The 21063-nt window shown below is 35.6% G+C and overlaps 1 protein-coding gene across 2 annotated transcripts in view; it reads left to right on the top strand.

The window, feature by feature from the left end:
• The window catches only part of ltk (leukocyte receptor tyrosine kinase), a 54158-nt gene that overhangs the window by 23847 nt on the left and 9248 nt on the right, over window positions 1-21063 (top strand). Inside the window, exons 5-19 of one of the 2 annotated variants that reach the window (XM_079386522.1) lie at window positions 1654-1793; window positions 2027-2161; window positions 4277-4426; window positions 6100-6180; window positions 7258-7418; window positions 7917-8011; window positions 9327-9407; window positions 9669-9843; window positions 14543-14693; window positions 14803-14934; window positions 15214-15370; window positions 16302-16484; window positions 17739-17837; window positions 19381-19533; window positions 19629-19742. In XM_079386522.1, the coding sequence (XP_079242648.1) occupies window positions 4382-4426; window positions 6100-6180; window positions 7258-7418; window positions 7917-8011; window positions 9327-9407; window positions 9669-9843; window positions 14543-14693; window positions 14803-14934; window positions 15214-15370; window positions 16302-16484; window positions 17739-17837; window positions 19381-19533; window positions 19629-19742 (1627 nt within the window). In that variant the 5' untranslated portion in view covers window positions 1654-1793; window positions 2027-2161; window positions 4277-4381. Of the gene's footprint in view, window positions 1-1653; window positions 1794-2026; window positions 2162-4276; window positions 4427-6079; window positions 6181-7257; window positions 7419-7916; window positions 8012-9326; window positions 9408-9668; window positions 9844-14542; window positions 14694-14802; window positions 14935-15213; window positions 15371-16301; window positions 16485-17738; window positions 17838-19380; window positions 19534-19628; window positions 19743-21063 lie in introns of both variants that reach the window. The other variant, XM_079386521.1, reaches the window with a different exon arrangement.

The following is a 21063-nucleotide window of genomic DNA, read 5'->3' on the forward strand; positions in this document are numbered from 1 at the left end:
GAGCTAAACCCCCCCCCCCCCCCCCCCACTTATCTTCAACAAAGTGAAAACAGTTGTGCTGCTTTATATACCATTATATTTTTTTCTTTGATTAATTATATGATGAAAGTTATAAAGAACCATGTTTATTTAAAATATTTTTTAGTAATGATGTGAAAGTCTTTACTTCACTTTTAATCGATTTAATACATCCTTTCCTTCCTATATAATTTGTTATAAATGTGACCTTATTTGCCTACCGCCTTTAAACCTGTGCCGAGGACTGTTCCATAGATGCATGTGTGACAACTGTTTATAGTTTATTGAACAAGTATGAAAAAATATTGTTTAAACCTTTTCCATATGTAAAGCTTATTTGGATTTTACAAAATTATCTTTAAAAATACAGTATCCTAAAAATGGATGCTTCTTTTTTTGCAGAGTACATATATATATATATATATATTATTACAGCAATATCTAAATATTATGGTGATGTCATGACTGATTTGATTGACAGATCATAAAACGAGAACCAACATTTTCAGTGCCAATTTTGAAAGTAAATAAAAGAGCAATGACATATGCACTTTACTTTCACACAGAATAATATAAAGCAGCATTCTGTACCCACAAGAAACGAATGCCAACCAGAAGACTTTTGTTATGGAGATGTAGTTGGTATTGATTTTCTTATGCTGGGCACATCACGCAGAAGATGGATGAAAGCATTTTGTTTCTAAAAGTAGGACCTGATGTTTCTTTTGGCGTAATTGGTTCTGACAGAGAGCTAGGAATAGATGGTGATGCAATGCAATTTGGAACGAGCCTTACTTTCTGCATTTGGCTATATGGATATGGATCTGAGGTTACGCCATGGAGTGTGGTGTATTATACAAATCGGGCATAGAGTACCCCGAAAAGCGCTATATAAATGTAACAAATTATTATTAATTAACTAATTAAATCAGGCATATACTTAATAATACCATCCAACTCAGAGATCTATGTTTAGTACAGAATGCATTAGCTTTCTGCGTACTTAAGCTCCCTACATCTAATGAAGCACTCTCACATGTATCTGAGACATTCATGAGTTCCACGAAGCTAGCTTCTTTCTCGTAGTTATTTAGCTCAATATTCACACACTTCTGAGGTTCATATACTTTAAGCGGCAAGAACGGAATAAAGACACACTTGTTGAAAAGGTTTAATGTTAGGTTATGTATCTCTAACCCAGATTATAATATTCTAAGAACCTAACATTCCCATTCAATTATGAAAATGTAATTTCCAAAAGATCCATAAATGTTCAAAGAAAGATCCATAAATGTTTTATGAATGATTATAGATGTATATATTTTTTTTGATTATACAAAAGTTCTGTAAAAATATTAGCACAGTGTTGTGACCTTGAAACAAGGTGAAACATGGAATCAAGTATATGCTACATTATAGTATATGCTTCTGAACATAGCCTTACTTTTCTATAAAACGTGTGGTTGATTCTGTCCTCTGAATATTATAGAGTATATTTAGTCATTAAAAGGGTTAATCTGCAACTTTTTCAGTAGATTTACAGATGATTTCGAACTTGTGCATTTTGTTTTGCATCCTTTGGGTTGATCTAAAATTGAAATGATTGTTAAAAGCATTTCTTTTTGTGTGTCCCAGGCCACAGTGGGAGGTGCTGGAGGCTGAGATTGGCCAGTTAGATGAGCCTTTCCATGTGACAGTGCAATACTCTTCCTGTAGCAGCCATGAAGTCGGATTTCTAGCATTTGATTCACTTGAGTTGAAGGATTGTGTCATGGGTAACGCCTTATTAATTATTCTCAAATATTATCAAACTCAAATGTGTTGTATGTATTACTTGCATCTGTAGAGCATTTCAACTTATATGCAACTAATATTTATGGAAACTGTTTAATTTGCCCATTTTAATATTTGACATTAAATATTTAAATTAATGCATTAAATGTTATTGTTCTATCCTTATGTGGCACTTTTGAACAGAATATTTATGGTTTTCTGTGGTTTTCTACAGGTGATGATTATTTGGGTTCAGACTGTGAGAAATACTCATCACTTCACTGTCATTCTGGAGGCTGCATTGAGAAGCGAAGAGTATGTGATTTTCATACTGACTGTCCACAAGGGGAAGATGAGGGCTTAATATGCAGTGAGTAAAATGAAAGATTTTTGATATTTTATAAGCCATGAAGATGCGTAGTTTCTGTTTACCAGTCTGTCAGTAATTGTGAGCTCCACACTCAAAATCTGATTCCTTTTCAAAGTTTAATACAATAGCTGTTGCACACATCAGACCATTAAGTTTGTGTGGAGCTCTTTAGCCTTTAAAAAAGACAGTATTTGGTTATTTTAAATGTAGAGAACAGGCTGCATCTCACCAACCCATTAATGCAGTTTATGATAATGAAAACATTTCTTTGAAAGGTGGTCTTTTAAGCTATAAATCCGTAAGATTTGCGAGATCATTCTTGCCAATTTGCATTTCGTTGAGAGTGTTCAATTAAAGTATGAACAGCAGTGTGACAGGGCGATATAAGAGGGTGCCGTTGAGTAACTGGCTGGCTCTGTGTCATTAGCTGTATTAAATCTTAAGGCCATGATAAATGTCTAATCCTTTCACTGGAGGCGTTGGATTAGCAAACCTGCTCTGTCAAAGTTTTTCACTGAGTAAAGAGCTGCATAAAACGCCTGAAATGTATGAGTGTTCGCTTTCCTCTAGGAAAACTATTTGCATATGTATTGATTTATTTAATCTCCATAAACATTTATGCTATGCTTAGTTTATTTATAATTATTGTCTGTGTACAAAGAACTTTGTAGATGGTAATATTTGGCACACAGCACTTACAGTATAATCCAATTAGATAAAAAAGGTGAGAACAAAGATTCATAGAATAAATCCATATTTACAGGCAGTCTATTAAAATGTATTAAAGATTTATCTGCTACATATATTTCATAAACATTCTGGTAATTATTATGGAATTAACAAAAGAACTCTAATTCAGGATTAAAAAAAGACAGTAACAACCATGTGATTATGAATAATTTAAACTGTAATAAACAGAATTTGATTAATAATTTACCATTTAATTCTGTTAAATTTATTTGATTTGTTTAGCATTTTTCATAATTCATATTGTTTTATTTTGCTGTCATGCCAACACTGATAATACGAAATGTTTCTTAAGCAGCAAATCAGCATAGCTGAATGTTTTCTAAAATGATCATGTGACTATGAAGTAGTGATGCTGAAAATTCAGCTTTGCCATCACAGGAATAAATTATATTTGAATTTATATAAAAATATAAAACATTGTACAATAGAAAAATGTTAAACAGTATTTTATAGATGACTGTTTTCCTTGTATTTTTGATCAAATAATTGCTGCCTTGGTGAACTTTTATATGGTAGTGTATATATTTATAAATAAAATGATGCACATTTTGTATACATTATATATATATGGCAGAAGTATGTAGAAGCATTCTAGCCTTATCTTGAATTGTAGACCAAGACATTTTATTCTTTCCTCTGATATAGACCTGTGGAAATAACTTTTGATATTATGTGAAGGGATTCATATGATAAATAACTCTGACAGCATCCTTATGAAGATGATCAAAGTAACTCCCACTAAGTTTAAGCTTCTTAATTACGTCCATGACATTATAAAACATGTCCTCTGTATAATTAATCTGTCAGTTAGTTAAATATGTCCTAGCCTTTACCTAATATCCAGAGACCAAATTAGCACACGTTAGTTGGAGTCTTGTCATATCAACTGTCATTTTAGGTATGAAATATTTAAAGTGTATAGCTCATTGAGGCACAATTTGCCTCATGGTGATTCATCTCTATTAAAACCATACATTTTAGACTGCAATGAAATGTTTTATTTCTGGAAAAAAATCCACCTGTCCTTGTCCCATGTTAACATAATCTATTATTTTAAGTAAATGATATTGGAATCATGTAATACTTGAATACTTTATTACTGTATCAGATTGCTGAAAATAGACTTTTTTGTCCTATACCTGGACTTAAAGCTGAATTGAACAAACTGGCAAAACAAACTACATCAGCTTTGTTGATTTAGGCATCATAATGATACATTTTAGTAGACAATGGATAAATGGAAGGAGGAAATGTAATATTTCTCTGAGCTTTTAAAGCTTTGCTTATGTTTGCCAACACAGTCGGTTGTATTTTGCGGATACAGATTTATCAGACATTTCATAATTTGCTTAATGTCTTTTGCAGACTCCTTACCTTTGGGCTCATACTGTTCATTTGAGCTGGGCTCATGTGGATGGTCAGTGGCTGATTCACAGTCCTCATGGAGACTAGTTAGTGGACAACAGCTGAATGAAGACACAGGTCTACTGGGCACAACTCTGCAATACACTCAAGGTAAATGTGAAACTACATCTTCTTTGAGTCATTATATTGGTTACCCATCAGAGTTTCCGTTCCCAAGACATCCAAATCTTAAAGCATGTTTAAAAGTGACAGTAAAAATGATATAATATTACAAAAGATTACAGTAATGGCTGCTGAAAATCACGATTACACGAATAATACAATTATTAATGTTAAAATGGAAAACAGTTATTTAAAATTGTATATTTCACAATATATTAGGTTTCTTTGAGAAACATTGAAAAGTCTTACAGAGTCTGTATGGCAGTGTATAAATTTGTTGAACTTATAATACAAGTTATTTGTGAAAGGATATTAGTACATATACAGAACACATTTTATAAACATAATATTAAGGGTGGGCGATATGACCAAAATCGTATATAACAATTTGAGTAATTGATGTATATTGATGGAATGATATATATCACAATATAGTTATTTTTGTTTAAATAAGGTCTTTATGATAGAAATAGTTTTGATAGAAATTGTATAATTCTTGTCACCAGTGTCAATATCACAAAAAAATTGCCTAAATAAATAAATAACTCAATCTCAATGAAGACAAGTAAACAGTGATCAAATAAAAAAATAATAAACTAATTACAAGCAATAGGACAAAAAAATAAGAAATGCTACATACAGTGTATAAAGTAATCAAATGTATAAAAACACTGCATATTCTTCACTGTGTAAATAAAATATATATTTCTTCTTATTAAAGTGACAAAAGTCATTTAGTCAAAAGCAGTGAGACATTTTCTCTCTTTTGTTGTTTGATTAACATGAATGACAGACAGCAGGAATATTAAACTGCTGACACATGTTTTCTTTTTCATCTGTTTGCTTTCACTTTAGACATAAATTACTGTTTACGAGGACACTTGCATAGATGGCCAGTTTGACACATACAAGTGTGTGTATTTAACCGTTCAAGGCCTATAAAGCGGCAAAAATGTTATCACACTGATAGGTCACATCAAAATGTTTTACAGAACATAGAAAAATAAATAAATAGCATAGATATGTGCAAGTTAAGAGAGACATTAGGTGATGTAGTTGAACTAATATGTGAATTTAGATGCTTTGCTTTCCATGTTTGTTCATAGATTTTTTATTTTTTGTCAAAACTGTATTCTCATCAGATTAATACACCAGCTTTGAGACAAATACATATAGGAGACACATGTGAATAAAAAGACCATATTTTAAATTTATCTTCACAGTCCTTTTAGTTATGAATGACACCAGTGGGATTTTTTATGACATGGGAATCAAAAATATTTGAAGGAGAACTATCTTCATGATGCGTTAATGGCACCTGTGATTTTAGCATGATAGAAATGTTATCCTTGGAAGGAGTATGTAATGATTTACAGGCTGTAGGAGTATTATAATGTGATGTATTTGTAAAATGATGCAAGACTAAATCTGAGATCCACAATACAGGTGTCCAAGTCCATTTTATGACTAGTTTTATTTGAACTCGCTAAACTGAAATGTACTTTTTTTTTAAAAGACATAAATAGTTTTTTTGTTTTTTTTTGTGTGTTTGAGACTGGTTTTCCAGCCTCGCCTAGTACGTTTTTTGTCTTGTAAGCATATCTGAGCACTCTATAGAGTTCTGATACTTTCTCGCCTCAGGGCATTTTCTTTTCTTAAAGGTCAGAGGTCGTGGTGATGAAAGTGATGCGTTGGTTCAAAGCCCATCTCTCCCTTCAACTATATCCAATCAGAACTGTCAGGTAAGAGTTTATGTTGACAGTCAAATACTATGATTTTATAAGAGTCTGTAAGATTAAAAAAAAAAAAGAAAAAGAAAAAAAAAGTGTTTGAAGAAGTCTCTTATGCTCACCAAGGCTACATTTATTTAATCTAAAATAGAGTAAAACTAGCAATATAGTGAAATATTACAATTTAAAATATATATATTTAACACATATGTATTCATTTGCTGCTAAAGCTGAATTTTCAGCAGTATTTAAATCTTTTGCAATATAATAAGACTTTCGATCACTTTAATGCATCCTTGCTGAAAGCAACTTATTAACCCCAACTTTATAGGCAGAAGTGTATGTGTAACGAGAGAGGCATGACAATAAAATGGGGATCCAAATGCAAGGCTTTAATAAGAGTGCAGTCAAACAGGCGTGGTCAACAACAGCAAACAACGATGGCAGTGGCAAGGCAAAAGAGTAATCCAGATAATCAGGCTATGGTCAGGGAAGGCAGCAAAACAATCACAAACAAGAAAACAGTCCAGGGATCAAAACGCGAAGGCAAGGAAAGAGAGAAACTAGAAACACAGAGACTTAGAAACCACAGAAGAGCTATACATCATTCAATCGTAAGCAAAGACAGAGCGTGTGTGCTACTTTTAAAGTCCTTCTAATGTGAGACAGCTGTGAACTGATGATGAGATCTGATGAGAGACAGGTGATGCAATTGATGAGTCTGTGCAAAGGATAATGGTAAATGGAGTCCTGAGTGAATGGAAAGGTACAGGATGGAGTGCCCTCAAGAGGAGCTCATGGGCACTCAAGCTGGTGATCGTGACAGTATGTATGACTGTTCACATAAACTCATGGTTTTCCTATGCCACAATATTTGGATTCTGAGTCTTTGCTTTATGGGCAGATTTCAAGTTAATTGTCCATGAAAAATGAGGACACATCTCTACAGCATATCTACAAATAGCTTACACAGAGTAACAACACATGCAGCCAAAGCTTCAATTTTACACTTGATTGCCCATGAATAAGATATTATTCTGCGACATCTGGTCTTGTTGCAGATGCTCAACCACTAATTTTTCTGTGCAGTTGCAGTTCTCTCTGTATCTGTGCGGGGATTTCAATGGAACGGTGCTCCTGTCAGTGGTGGAGAACGGAATGTCAGCTTCTCCACTGATTTGGGAGAGATCCGGACACTGGAAGGACGCCTGGCAAGAGATCGTTCTGCCAATTACAGAGATCTTAAAAGGGTGAGATGATTAGATGGATGAGTAAACAGACAGGAAAATACTTTATTAATCCCAAAGAGGAAATTTAGTGAAAAGGGAGGTCATTTTTCACAAAATCATATAAAGAGTCCATCCTGTGTCTAGTACTTAGGTTGAAAGGGTTTGGCGAAATCTGGCGAAAGATACCATCAGGGGCGTCTTATCTCAGCTGTCATATGATTTTCATAGAATCATAATCTAATCATTTAATTTTAAGACATTTTGACTGGAGTTCACAAACCTTGGAAATCCTTGACAAATCATAAAACATAATCCCTTTCAAAGAGTGTCTTAAAATAACAGTAAAAACAAATAAATAAAATGTAAATTAGGATGAGGCTTACCCAGAAGAATTTTTTGGAATTGTTGACCTGTACTCAACAATTATTTTATTTCATTGAATGTCTACATTTACATGAATAAATCTGATTTCACCTTTGCACTTATTCTAAAATAGTTTGTAATTTGTGTTGAGCACAGCTTCCATCTTAAAGTGCAGGCCTTCTGGACTTCTGGATCTAAAGCTGACATTGCACTGGATGACATTTCATTAAGTGCCGCATGTTTTGACACAGGTAACCTTTCAGCCTCACAGATGTACACAAATGTTTACACACAAACACGCTGGCAGAATAATGAGTCATTTGTTCATCCCTGGTGCAAAAGTTTATTGACCATACCACAGACTCTTGAAGTGAAGTGACATACGGCCAAGTATGGTAACCCATACTAGGAATTCGTACTCTGCATTTAACCCATCCAACGTGCACACACACAGCAGTGAACACACACACACCGTGAACACACACCCGGAGCAGTGGTCAGCCATTTATGCTGCGGCGCCCAGGGAGCAGTTGGGGGTTCGGTGCCTTGCTCAAGGGCACCTCAGTCGTGGTATTGAGGAGAGCGCTGTACATTCACTCCCCCCACCTACAATCCCTGCCGGCCCGAGACTCAAACCCGCAACCTTTGGATTACGAGTCCGACTCTCTAACCATTAGGTCACGACTTCCCTTGATTGCATCCAAGCACTCAACGATAGGGCGTTTTCAAACAAAATTAAGTATTTAGTGAGACAGATGGAGAATTTAAGATGTAATGCACACACATGATGTCTAACCACTGTCTCCAGTTAGCAGTGGGAGATGGTTCTCATAACGCCGTTGATATAGATTCAGCTTAATTAGTTTTGAAGGAAGAGAGAGCGATAAGAGGACCTCCTATCTCGCAAATGTCGTAAAAATGCCAACAATACACTTTCTTCTTTTCTAACAAGCATTTACAGATCTTCAGAGTCAGGTTTCTTGCCACAAAACGGTTGACCGCAGGAACTGACGAGCCCGTTAACTGACATTCAAGACTTGTGAAAGTCAAGATTTAGTATCCTCGTTAACTTCGTTTCCTGGAATCGGTGATTTTGAGAAATTCCTGAGCCATCTGTTCACTAAATATCATCTTTCTGTTTAGTCCTCCTCTTGCTGTCATATTATTGTTGTCAATGTCTGTGGTCCCTCAACACCTTTAAATCTTATCCAATAAAAGCCATTGTTTCAACCCTGTTGAAAGGATCAGTTTAGACCAGCAGATATGTCCATAATGGTCCAAGCTGGTTTATCCTGGTTTGTGCTGGTTTAGTGGCTTTCTAACTGGTAGACTAGTGAGAATCAGCTGTATCAACATTATTGTCCTACTGGAGATGGCTAACCAATGAAGTCCTGTTGAATAAGCTGGTTAATGTGATTTTTTTTGGTGAAACCAGCATCAAATACAATGCTGGTCTAGTCAACCAAAAATAAAAATTTAAAAATTAAACTACACACAGATTGTTTGATTCTAAGTGTCATACTTTCATTTTTGTTCCTTGTGCTCTTTCCACATCTGGTTTATAAGAACTAAATGAACTGCTTCTTGGACAAGGACTACTGCATGATTTAGACTTCTTCAGCCCTCTCCCAGAACCCTCAGCGTCAGGTATGGTTCCTCTCCTGTGCTTTGTGCAAATACACTACTTTTCAAAAGTGAGTAAGTTTGTGAAAGATGCCTCTTATGTTCACCAAGGCTGCATTTTTTTTTTATCAAAGACACAATAAACGGTAATATTGTGAAATATTACTACAATTTTAAATAACTGTTTTCTATTTTAATATATTTTAAAATGCACTTTATGGTTGTGATGGCAAAACCAAAAGTTGTAAAATTACAACAAACAAAACCAGGGTCTTCTATTTTCAGAGGCGTCCCTAACAACATGGTGGTTTACATCCTGTGGAGCAAGTGGACCTCTAGGCCCGACTCAAGCCCAGTGTGACAGTGCCTACCGCAACAGCAACGTCAGTGTGGTGGTGGGGAAGGAGGGCCATCTCAGGGGGGTTCAGATGTGGAGGGTTCCAGCTACCAACATGTACAAGTAAGTTCAGAAGATTTAAATCATTCTGGTTTAGAGTCGTTCTTGGATTCAAAAGCAGGTACTGTGCAGGTACTACCTCATGGACTTTGTGGAGAAGCTGTTTGATGAATTAAGTCTTATTGGGTAAAGAGAACCTATTATGCCCATTTTTACAAGATAAGTCTCAGGTGTCCCCAGAATGTGTCTGCGAAGTTTCAGCTCAAAATACCCCATAGATCATTTATTGTATCATTTTGAAAATGACCATTGTGAGTGGAAGCAAAAACACACCTTTTTTGTACATGTCTCTTTAAATGCAAATGAGCTGCTGCTCCCCGTCCCCTTACCAGAATAGGGCTGTGCCTTTACCCAATATTATCCGTCTGCAGTATAGGAGGCCGCACTTTCAGGACTGCAGTTGTAGGACCGCATTTCTAGGACCCTAGTTTTTTGTGACAGCGCCACCTACCGAGTCGGAGAACCGCAGTCCCAGGAACGCATTTCCAGGACCCTAGTTTTGGAGGACCGAAAAAAGTGCCATCAAGGCAGTATTTCCACCCAGTTTTAATTACATTAGCGTTTTAGAATTTTTTAAAAGTTTTATTACACCCAAATACTACTTTCTTTATTGCAATTAAACCTGGTTCCTAGGGATGTTGAGTAATTATTGGGTCTAAGTAGCATAATATAATAACTCAAGTAAAATAAACAAGGAATCATGGTATAATCTTTTCAGTCACTAGATCAACCACATTTTCAAGTACAGAGGGAAGACACAAGGATGACTCTGGGGGATGATTTAAGATTGTGTATATTTTATAAAATAATATATTACAACAGTTGAACTTGAACACACACAAAAACAAATTTGTTCATGACGTGAACCACATAGAAACAACTTCATGGACAACGTCTTCACTGACTCCTAAGAGAGAGAAAGAGAGAGAAGTGAATGAAATAAGGAACATTTAGTTGAACATGTTCTACTCTCTAATTTTAAATTTCATATTTAAAAGATCTTAGTTACCACAGAGCGCACACACATATACGATACAAAAATAATTATATCAATCTTCATACCAGTTAATGTTCATAATAATATTATTGCATACTGTTCAAAGATTTGGAAAAAAAATATTTTGATGTTGTGGGAACAAAGGTTCTTGAAACATTCATGTCAATAAAGCCCATCTGAACTGAGAAAAAAAATAATAGAGAGAGATGCAAGAAATCTGAATAGAAATAACATATTATTGACATGACTTTTCCTGACCTTTAAATGTTTAAAGCACATATTGTGATGTATGCAACAGCACTACCTACCACCTGGATGATCTCCCCTCTTTTCTCAATTGTTTCTCTATCACCCTATTCAATTCTTCCACTTCACTGAAATAATAAATTGAGAACATAATCACTGCTAGGTTAACAGAAATACTGTTAACGCTTAAAAGGATACATTGGACATTGTGTAAAAACAATTCCATTTTCTACTCTTAACTGTGATGATAATCAAGACCAGAGAGGAAGGCCTGTTTAGCATCCTGCAGAGACAAATTCTGAAGCCCAGCCAGGCCATATATGATGGCCTATCAAAAGAAAATTGTTAATTGAAATATAGCATAAGGTATAATATACAGCAGAGTTCGAAAGGGCAGAAACATGCACAATACATTATATTGTTATGCACTTCATTTAGAGTACAGTGCACAGTAAATGACACAATCTAACACGTGGTATTTTAACAGTCAATTATTATGATGGCCTCTCTGTTATGTCTGACTATTAAAATGTCATATGTCTCAACCAACATAATAAAACCATGTCAAAATGAAGAGACGTACTCATAACATGTATTGTGGGGTAACGTTAAACAGGCTGACTGTTAGCACGTGACAATTAAAACATTACGATTATTTTAACTTAATTAAAATGGAAAAACAATGAGTAATTAACAAGCTTTCACGACGAACGTGCTACAGTTTATTGTGCTGTCAATAAGTCAACACAGGCTTATCATGCAACAGTTTCGTTAAATGAATGTGCTACTCCCTTTACCGCCTTTATCATGTCTTACTGTGTGGAATTTGCATCCGTTTTAGAGCCATATTAGTTTAAACTTCTGCTAGACGATTTTCTGAGCACACACATCCAAAGCACGCGCAGAATGTCCAAATTCCACGGCCTCTGATCTTCGCCTTTCTTCCTCAAGGTGTCGGACCTCGGCTTGGATCATATCTCTCCTCTGCCTTGGGTCTGCTTTCCTCCATTGTTGGAAGAGTGGTTTGTCCCGAGTCCTTGTCTCCCCATGCACGGGTTCCCGATGATATCCTTCAACTTCAGCATGCTCTCAGCCTGCGCCACTGATGTGTCCGCTGCCCACTTGCGTCCTGATCTTGTGGTGATTCCTGCATCTCTGACTTCTTCATCGCTGGAGTCTCTGTACATCTTCACAGCCCTGCACTTTGCCACCTTAAACTCTTCGACCACTGATGATAGGCGTAGCTGTAACTTTCCAGACCTAATGACCTGCGGAGGTGTTTATTCACTTGATTCTCGAACTCCTTCCACAGATGTCATAGGCACTTCATAAATTGTCAGTAGCCACATGAGTCTTGGTAGGAGGCCATGCTGAAACAGCCAGGCCTTGAACTTTCCTGGTAAGCCTGATCCCTCTATCTTTCTCAACCATTCATCTGCCTGCTTCTTTGTCCTGGATACGTTGCTTATGTCAGTGAGAGAGGCTTCACACCACTTCCCTAGGCATTTTATTGGCTTTTCCTCAATTGAAGGTATAATCTCCCCCTGAAGTTGGAGTTGGAACTTGCTGGCCACTTTCCCATTTCTGATCACCATGCTTCTTGACTTCCTTGGCTTGAACTTCATTCTCGCCCATGTCGCCACATCGTCAAGTGCCTTCAAGATCCATCTTGCTTGTACATGAGGTGGTGTTGTAATGATTAGGTCATCCACAAAGCCTCTTATTGGAGGCTGGCAGATGATAAACAAAATGGGGGAGATAGTACAACCGGTTACAATTCCCTTTTCCAGGTCTTGCCACGGAGTTGAAAAATGGGCAGTCTTAAACCGTAACTTGAATCCTCCAAAGTAGCTGGTGATTATTTTGCTGATATGGAGGGGGATATGGTACTGTTCCATAGCTGCTTTGATGAGGTCATGGGGGACTGATCTATTAGCGTTGGCCAAGTCAAGCCATACAACTGTTAGATTGCCTTTGCTCTTCTTGGCCTCCCGGATCAGTTGGTTGAGGACACCCGTTTGTTCCAAACACCCAGAGATGCCTGGGATGCCACCTTTCTAGATTTATGTATCAACATACTTGTTCTTAACCATATCTTTTTGGCCAGAACAGAGAAGAAGATCTTGCCTTTGATGCTCAGGAGATAAATAGTTCGGAACTGACTAATCTCAGAGGAGTCTTTTTCTTTTGGTACGAAAGAGCCATCTGCTCAAATGAAAGATTCTCCCCTCAAAATCCAATTGCAAGGAGATGCGTGTCAATGCCAGGTGTAAACAGTTCTTTACTGTCTTCCTGTCTATCCTCTCTCTCTCTTCTCCTCTCATTCACACATTTTTTATAAGGTCCGCTAGAGGCATGACTCATTGGCTGTAGGCACTGATAAATCTCTTCCTGTACTCTACTTAATCTGGCCCCTGTGTAGTCAAGCCTTTGAACTGATTTACAGTGATTATAGAGGCTAGTCATGGGAGCTCATTAAAAACAACTCCAAAACTGACTGTGAAAGAAGGGCATGCAGGAGAGGAGATGCAGGAGACAGGAAAACATGCCAGATAACTATCAGATGAACGTATACAACACTATTATTGCATTCAGTGCCAAACTGAAATATAGAGATCAGACACAGGCTATCCCTCATTCGTAAACTGAATTATTTTATATTGTATCATTTTGTTTTGATGCCCTAAGCACTGGCTGGCTTTAATAACAACAACAACAAAAAAGTTTGGCTTGAGATATGAAGTTTTATCTTGTGAGGGAATTAAAGTCTTTTTTTCACATTTTAGGATTAACGGTTGTATATTCAATATATTAAAATGATAGTATAATCACAGCCCACTTATGGCTTAATAGCTTAATATGCTACTGGCACATTAATAGTATATATTAATGCATGGATTTTCAAACTGTGTGATGCCAAGGACCCTCAAGTATGATGATCCCCTTGCGAGGGATTCCTTTTCTAAAATATTAAGGCAACTGTATTTTTATGTATAATGACCCATTAATTCTGTGATATTATTATTAATATTAAGCATGATGTAAAGAAAACGCGTTGTTTCCAAAATAATTTGCTGTAATTTTGTCCGTGTGCTAAAGTGAATGCAAATGATTGAAATATTATCTGGAAAATATTTACTAAGTTGACAATGTTTCTTTTTTATTATGATTTATAAATTTAGTATCTATTGACAAGTTAGAATTATTATGTTTTGCTTTACATACAGTATGGTTGTGATTAATGAGATTAAATATTAAAATAATTTATTTCAAATAAATATACTGTCTTATAAAATATAAAACAGTTCAATGTATCTTAAAAAGAGAACTTTAATTTTAAGGCCATAAACTCAAATTATTTTCTCTCTTTATGGGTATTAGTACTTTGGGATAGCAGGTGTCTTATGTTGGTTAATTCAGTGCATTGAGAATACTAAGGGAACATCCTCATTTTCGCAGGATTTCAGCTTATGGAGCCGCAGGAGGCAAAGGAGCAAAAAACCATAATAAGCGCTCACATGGTGTTATCATCTCAGCTATCTTCCCACTGGAGAAAGGTGACATACTCAACATCCTAATTGGTCACCAAGGAGAAGATGCCTGTCCAGGAGTGAGTGAAGCAGAAAATCAGACTTGGCCATTGGGTTGCCATGTTATTTACAATGTATTTATGTTTAGCTCTCTGTTTACATCTCTGTGCTTTCTTCAAATATTCACAGAGGAACCCCCTGACCCATAAAATCTGTCTTGGGGAGTCTTCTGTGATAGAAGATGGTTTTGACAGCGATGGTTCAGCCTTAAAGTGGGCAGGGGGCGGAGGTGGTGGTGGAGGAGCCACATACATTTATCGGGTAAGATCTTTCTTTTCTTCTGGTTTTCTTGTCTCAAACACATCTTTAAAAACATCCATCACAGCCTTTTTAGTCCCCTTAAGGGGAACCATGTGGACGGCAGTCGTCGCCTGATAGTGCCTGTCTAGACAAGCATTTTTGAGACATCCTGAAATAATTTGAGGTCATCTGAATTGGAATACAGATGGAAGTGAAGGCCCGTCTGGAATCATAGGAGGCTTTCTTTTTTACTTGAATTAAAAATAAGTCTGATGTTGTTTTTGGGATGTCCGGGGGCAGATGGAGAACAGAGAACCAGTGCCTTTGCTGATTGCAGCAGGGGGAGGGGGAAAGGCTTACCTGGAAGACCCTGAGAACAGCCTGGACCAGATTTTCCTGGAACAATATGAGAATGACACCTCCGCACCTGGTGTCAATGGCAAATCTGGAGCAGCAGGTACTCTTTCAATAACTAACTAACTAATATATATATATATATATATATATATATATTTATTACATTTAAGTTAATTATATTTTATGGACCAAAATTCATTCAGTTGATCACTTCAACAACAGATACATTTCTCTTAATTAAAAACAATGTTAGCTTTACTACAAGCTAAAAATGTTGTTCATTTCATCAAGCCACTTAAAGGGGCAATATCTTTTTAAATATATAACTGTGAAATTATTTATAATTTAATCTGAGACATTTTTCAGACACTTTTTTTCAGAAGAATTAATAGTTTTGAGTGAATAATGCAGGCAATCTGTAAGTTGTTTATTTTTGTTTCATATAAATTAACCAGTGGTTCTGTAGAATGAACCATAATTCCTTATTTCTTATTTCCATGTAAGAGACTGCATGTCCAGTCAATCACCAATGTCCAGCATTAGGGCTACTCTCAGTCACTGCTTGTTTACTGTGATATGATATTGAAATTACTTTCTTTGAATGTTAATAATTACTCTGTGATTTAGATTTGGATAAAGAACAAGTATTATTCCAGCAAATTCTAGCTATTTCCACATTTATGAGTGTTTTATGGGCTCTCTAACTTCATTAACTACCTACCAGCGTTTTCACAACAGTACAATATTGTCATCAATCGGGATCACATTATCTTATGAAAATCCTGTAAATTATGATGGATGTTTTGTGGGATTGGCATCTGGAGGATGCTTTTTTATGCAAAATTGTCATAAGCAGTTCTAGGCTCTCACTTAATAGACATATGTATCTGCCAAAAAAGTAGAAGACGGGAAAATGAGTAATAATTATCTACAAAGCATCCTCAAACCAAAGGAATTTTTCTGTGGAACAACTTTAAACTAACATGACCAGCCCTGAGTAGACAAGTCTGAAGTTCTGTGTGTGTGTTTAGGTGGAGGAGGTGGGTGGAGCGACCTGTCTTCTCTCTCCTGGGCAGGGAAATCTCTTGTGGAAGGAAGTCAAGGAGGCTCATCCTGTCCTGAGGCTTTGTCAGTGCTGGGATGGGCTACATTTGGAGGGTTTGGGGGAGGTGGGGGTGCTTGCACCGCTGGAGGCGGTGGTGGAGGATACAGAGGTGAATGTTAGATTAAAAACACTTGCACATATGTCACAATCACAACCATAAAAACACAAAATTAAGTGTTTTAAGTCTGGAGTTTCTCTTTTCTAGCTGAGGCCACAGTAAGCTGCCATTTTGTCATTTTTAAATCGTTTGTATTTCATTTTGGGGTCAGAAATATTTTTTATCTTTTTTAAATAAATGCTCATGTCTCTTATGCTTGCTGAGGCTGCATTTATATGATCTAAATATTATGAAGTATTATTACCATTTAAAATAATGTATCTTGATATATAATTTATTTCTGTAATGGAAAGCTGAATTATTTAGCAGCCTTTACTTCGGTCATCAGTGTCACAGGATTATCCAGCAATCATTCTGATATGCTCATTTGGTGCTCAAGAAACATTTATTTTTATCGTCAGTGTTATAATTGTTGTGCTATTTTCAAAAGTACATAATTTATTTGAAATATTGAATTTATTTTGTAACTATAAATTTACAACACAAGAAATGACTTAACTGTCACTTTTAATCTGTGTTTGCTTAATAAAATTATATAAAAAAATTCTATAAAAATCATTTAGATGTTAGTGTATAATATTGAACATAATATTACATTTTAATATTATTAAACTTAATAATATAAAATTGTATATACCTTTATTTATTATGTGATATGCCGGTACATTGCATTATGCTGTATAATTCCTTTTATTTACATTTTTTTATTTATTGATTTTTACTGCAAAAGCATATTTGATATTGTAATTGAAAACATGGGAGAAGTCTCAAGCTACATGGTTTAGATCAGGGTTCCTCAAATCTTTCCCTGGAGGGCCAATCCGCTGCAGAGCTTAGCTCCAACCCTGATCAAACTCACCTACCTGTGATTTTCTAATGATCTTGAAGACTCTGATTAGCAGCTCAGGTGTGTTTGATCAGGGTTAGAGCTAAACTCAGCAGGAGTGGGCCAGATTTGAGGATCCCTGGTTTAGATCATAGTTGAAATGTTCTGCTCAAAGTTATTATTGACCCCTTGCTGTGAGTTTTTACTGACACATTCTCTAAATCAAAGATCTGTTGTTAGTTTTCACAAAGAATGACTTGCTTTGTGAGGCAGATGTTTCATTTAAAAAGATTATTGGACAGCCATTGTTAAATCGTCACATGTGCATTTGCAGCCCAAGCCGTTTCTTTTCTATGTGGATTGTTTGATTTAATGATTTTTAAAACTTTTATTATTATTTTGATGTCACCTTTGCCTAGGTGGTGATGCACCTCTTCTTGATGGCATCACAGCAGATGGACAAGATGGTGTTTCATTTGTTCATCCCATGGGAAAGATATTTCTTCAACCACTTGCAGGTCAGGCTTAATCTAATCCAGACTGTCTATAATGATGTACAGTCCTGCTCTTAAATATACATACCCCTTACATCTGTAAAATGTTTGACATTTTAAGATAACATAAGTGAGATAACATCTTAAATAAAAAACTATAGCATCTTTAAAATCCACAAATCCAGAGAGAGTCAGTAAGCTTATAAGCAGAACTGTATTTGCAGATATGTATCACACACACATGTGTGTCGCCTAGAACAAATCTGAAATAAATCCACCAGTTGTTTTAGTGTTTTTCAATACACTGAATGTGCTAACACCAGTGTTGGGAGTGTTACAAAAGTAATGCATTACAGTAACGGGTTACTTTTTGTTGTAACGCAGTAGTGTAAGGCATTACTAATTAATTTTCAGTAATATTTTACTTAGTGCATGTTCAGTAACGCTTACAACAAACTTTTAGCCCAAAATTTTATAAAAAAAAAAAAATTATTTTAAAGTCGGGCTCCGACCTTTTTACGTCCCTAGGGCCGGGCTTCGGGCCTGTATTAGGCTTTTCCTTATCAATAATTGATAGATGTCTTAAATATACTGCTTCAAATACACGCAATGAAGCAAAAGCCTCAGCAAAAGTAATTACCATGAATGTGTCCGGGGGAAATAGTAAGGATTCACCATCTCCTCATTAGACGCGCCTTTAGAGAGAAGTGCATCTTCAAGGATAATGATTATGTTTAAAGAGTTTTTGTTTTCATTTTTATTTATTTCGTTAAGTAGTCATTTAAAGCTTTCTATTATATATATTTATCATGCCAGACTGTGAGGCATTCGCTGTCTTTTGGTTCATTTTTGTGAAATGCTCCTGTTCAAGATAAAAGCACGACGTTTTGTTGATATTGTGAGTGCACACAAATAAAAGTAGGCCACGCGCACATCCACAGTGATTCAGTAATGACCATGAAATTGAGAAAACTGAACTCGTGGTAGATAATATAAGACCTTATGTGACTTATTGAAGTTGGCGCCACTCTTTATTACTGCAAGTGTGTTTTGAGTTAAAGGGCCAGAAGAGGACACATTTTTTATATTGCTTCATGATTACATTCATTATTAATTCATTAACAACCATTATAAGATGCTTAACTGATTAGTTAGTCAGGAGAACTAGTTGCTAGTTAACTTACCCGTTAAGCATAATAATGTAGTAATTTTTATAAATGCTGTTATAAACTATTACCTTTTATCTTTAATTATGAACTGTATTTTTAAGTAGACATTGCCAATAATATTTAATTTTTAGTTTTCTATTAAATAAAATATTTTCAACTGTAAATGTTTAATTCACAGCCGAAAGTTTATTTTGGTAACTGTATATTAGCATATAGTATCAAAGCAAAAACACTACAAACTTTTTTATTATTTTATAGAGACTTTAAACTTCTGATAATTTAGTTGAATAGTTATCTCTCTTCATTTTTTTATTTTTATACAAGAATACACCCTAAACCAAAGCCCTGGGGTTTTGAAGCAGTGCTGTGCACTACTGATGTTTTTGTATGTGTTCTAGCTATGGAAAGTCATGGGGAAGCTGAGATCGAAGTGTATCTAAACTGCAGCCACTGTCAGACCCAGAGCTGTAAAAGAGATGAAGATACCAGACTCATCTTCTGCCTGTGTGACAGCGACGAGGTTCTTGCATCAGACAACATCACCTGCTTAGGTATCTAAACAGCTGGTCCATTTGCCCTTAAAAGTTTGTCTATAAAAGCGTTTTTTAAATGTTTCTAATTCATCACTTCCTATGCCATCCTCCAGTTGTTCCATTGGACTCTCTGGCAGATGGACCCCCATCTCTGATATTTATCCTGGCAGTGATCGCGTCCACAGTAGTCACGGGTGTCGTTCTGACCTGTGCCAGCCTCATGCTCAGTAAGAGACTCTTCCAGTTCTGTGTCAATTCTGTGCCCTCCACATTCCATCGTCTCTGACATACTTCTTTTATCTCCCTATGACGTTACAGGACATAATTTGTCTTTGTAAAACTGCATTTCCTAGAAGAGCAAATTCAGGGGAGTTCAACATCAGTGTTTTTAGAGCTGGTAGGAACAGTAATTATGAGAAAGAGTGGAAATTATATCCAAAGTTATTCACTTTAAAAAAAAAAAATTGTGCCCCTCAATTATTTTGAAAGTACAAAACATTGGAGCCACTGGGCATGAGTGTTTCATCATTTAAAAAAACCTAAAGAATTTGCTTACAATATGTGACATGAACAAAACTGTGACACTAGGGACAATTATGTGGCCAAATTTCATACAGCACTTTAATACTGTGGGAAAGGGCACAAGTAACAGTGAAAATTGACATATACACTACTGTTTAACAGTTTGGCATCAGTACGTTTTTTTTTTTTTTTTATATGTTAATTATAATAAAAATGAATTCACCAAGGAGGGATTAAATTGATCAAATGTTACAGTATTAAAGACATTTATATGCAATCAAATGCTGTTATCAAAGAAAATTACAAAAATTATGAAGCAGCACAACTGTTTTAAAATTGATAATTGTTGCTCAGCATTTCTGAAGGATCATGTGACACTGAAGACTCGAGAAATCGCTGCTAAAAATTCAGCTTTGAATAAATTACATTTTAAAATGTATTCAAATAGAAAACAGTTATTTTAAATTGGTAATAATATTTCACAATATTACTGTTTTCACTGTATTTTTTGATCAAATAAATACAGCCTTGGTGAACATAAGAAGCTTCTTTGAAAAACAATATTTAAGAATTATAGCAACCCAAACTTTTGAACCATATTATACACTTTTTGTATGAGCTATCAAATGCATATTCCAGAAGCTTTAAGTTATGCTAAATAAGCTAGCTGTCAGTTAGGCCTCCAGCAATATTCACATATATTCGCTTGTTTCTTAATTCCTGTCATTCTGTGGTTTCTCTTGCTGTTAATTTCACACTTACTGAAAACATGTTTCTTTTAATATATCTTTTATGTTTGAACAGTGTGTTTTTAATATTTGTACAAATCACTTGCTTGTTTTTTTATCTAACTGCTGTTTGTAGTGTTGCACAATACCCCGTAAAGGAACAAGGAGGGAACTAAAACATGCCCTTTGAAATTAATGCATATAAGTAAACAATTAAGCCAAATTATTTTCAAAAACGAACTGCAGTCTCCCTTATTGGCTTTTTTGTAAATGTGCAGACCAGTATCTTAATTGTAAG

This window comes from Barbus barbus (assembly GCF_936440315.1).
Source record: "Barbus barbus genome assembly, chromosome: 30".
NCBI classification, from domain to species: Eukaryota; Metazoa; Chordata; class Actinopteri; order Cypriniformes; family Cyprinidae; genus Barbus; species Barbus barbus.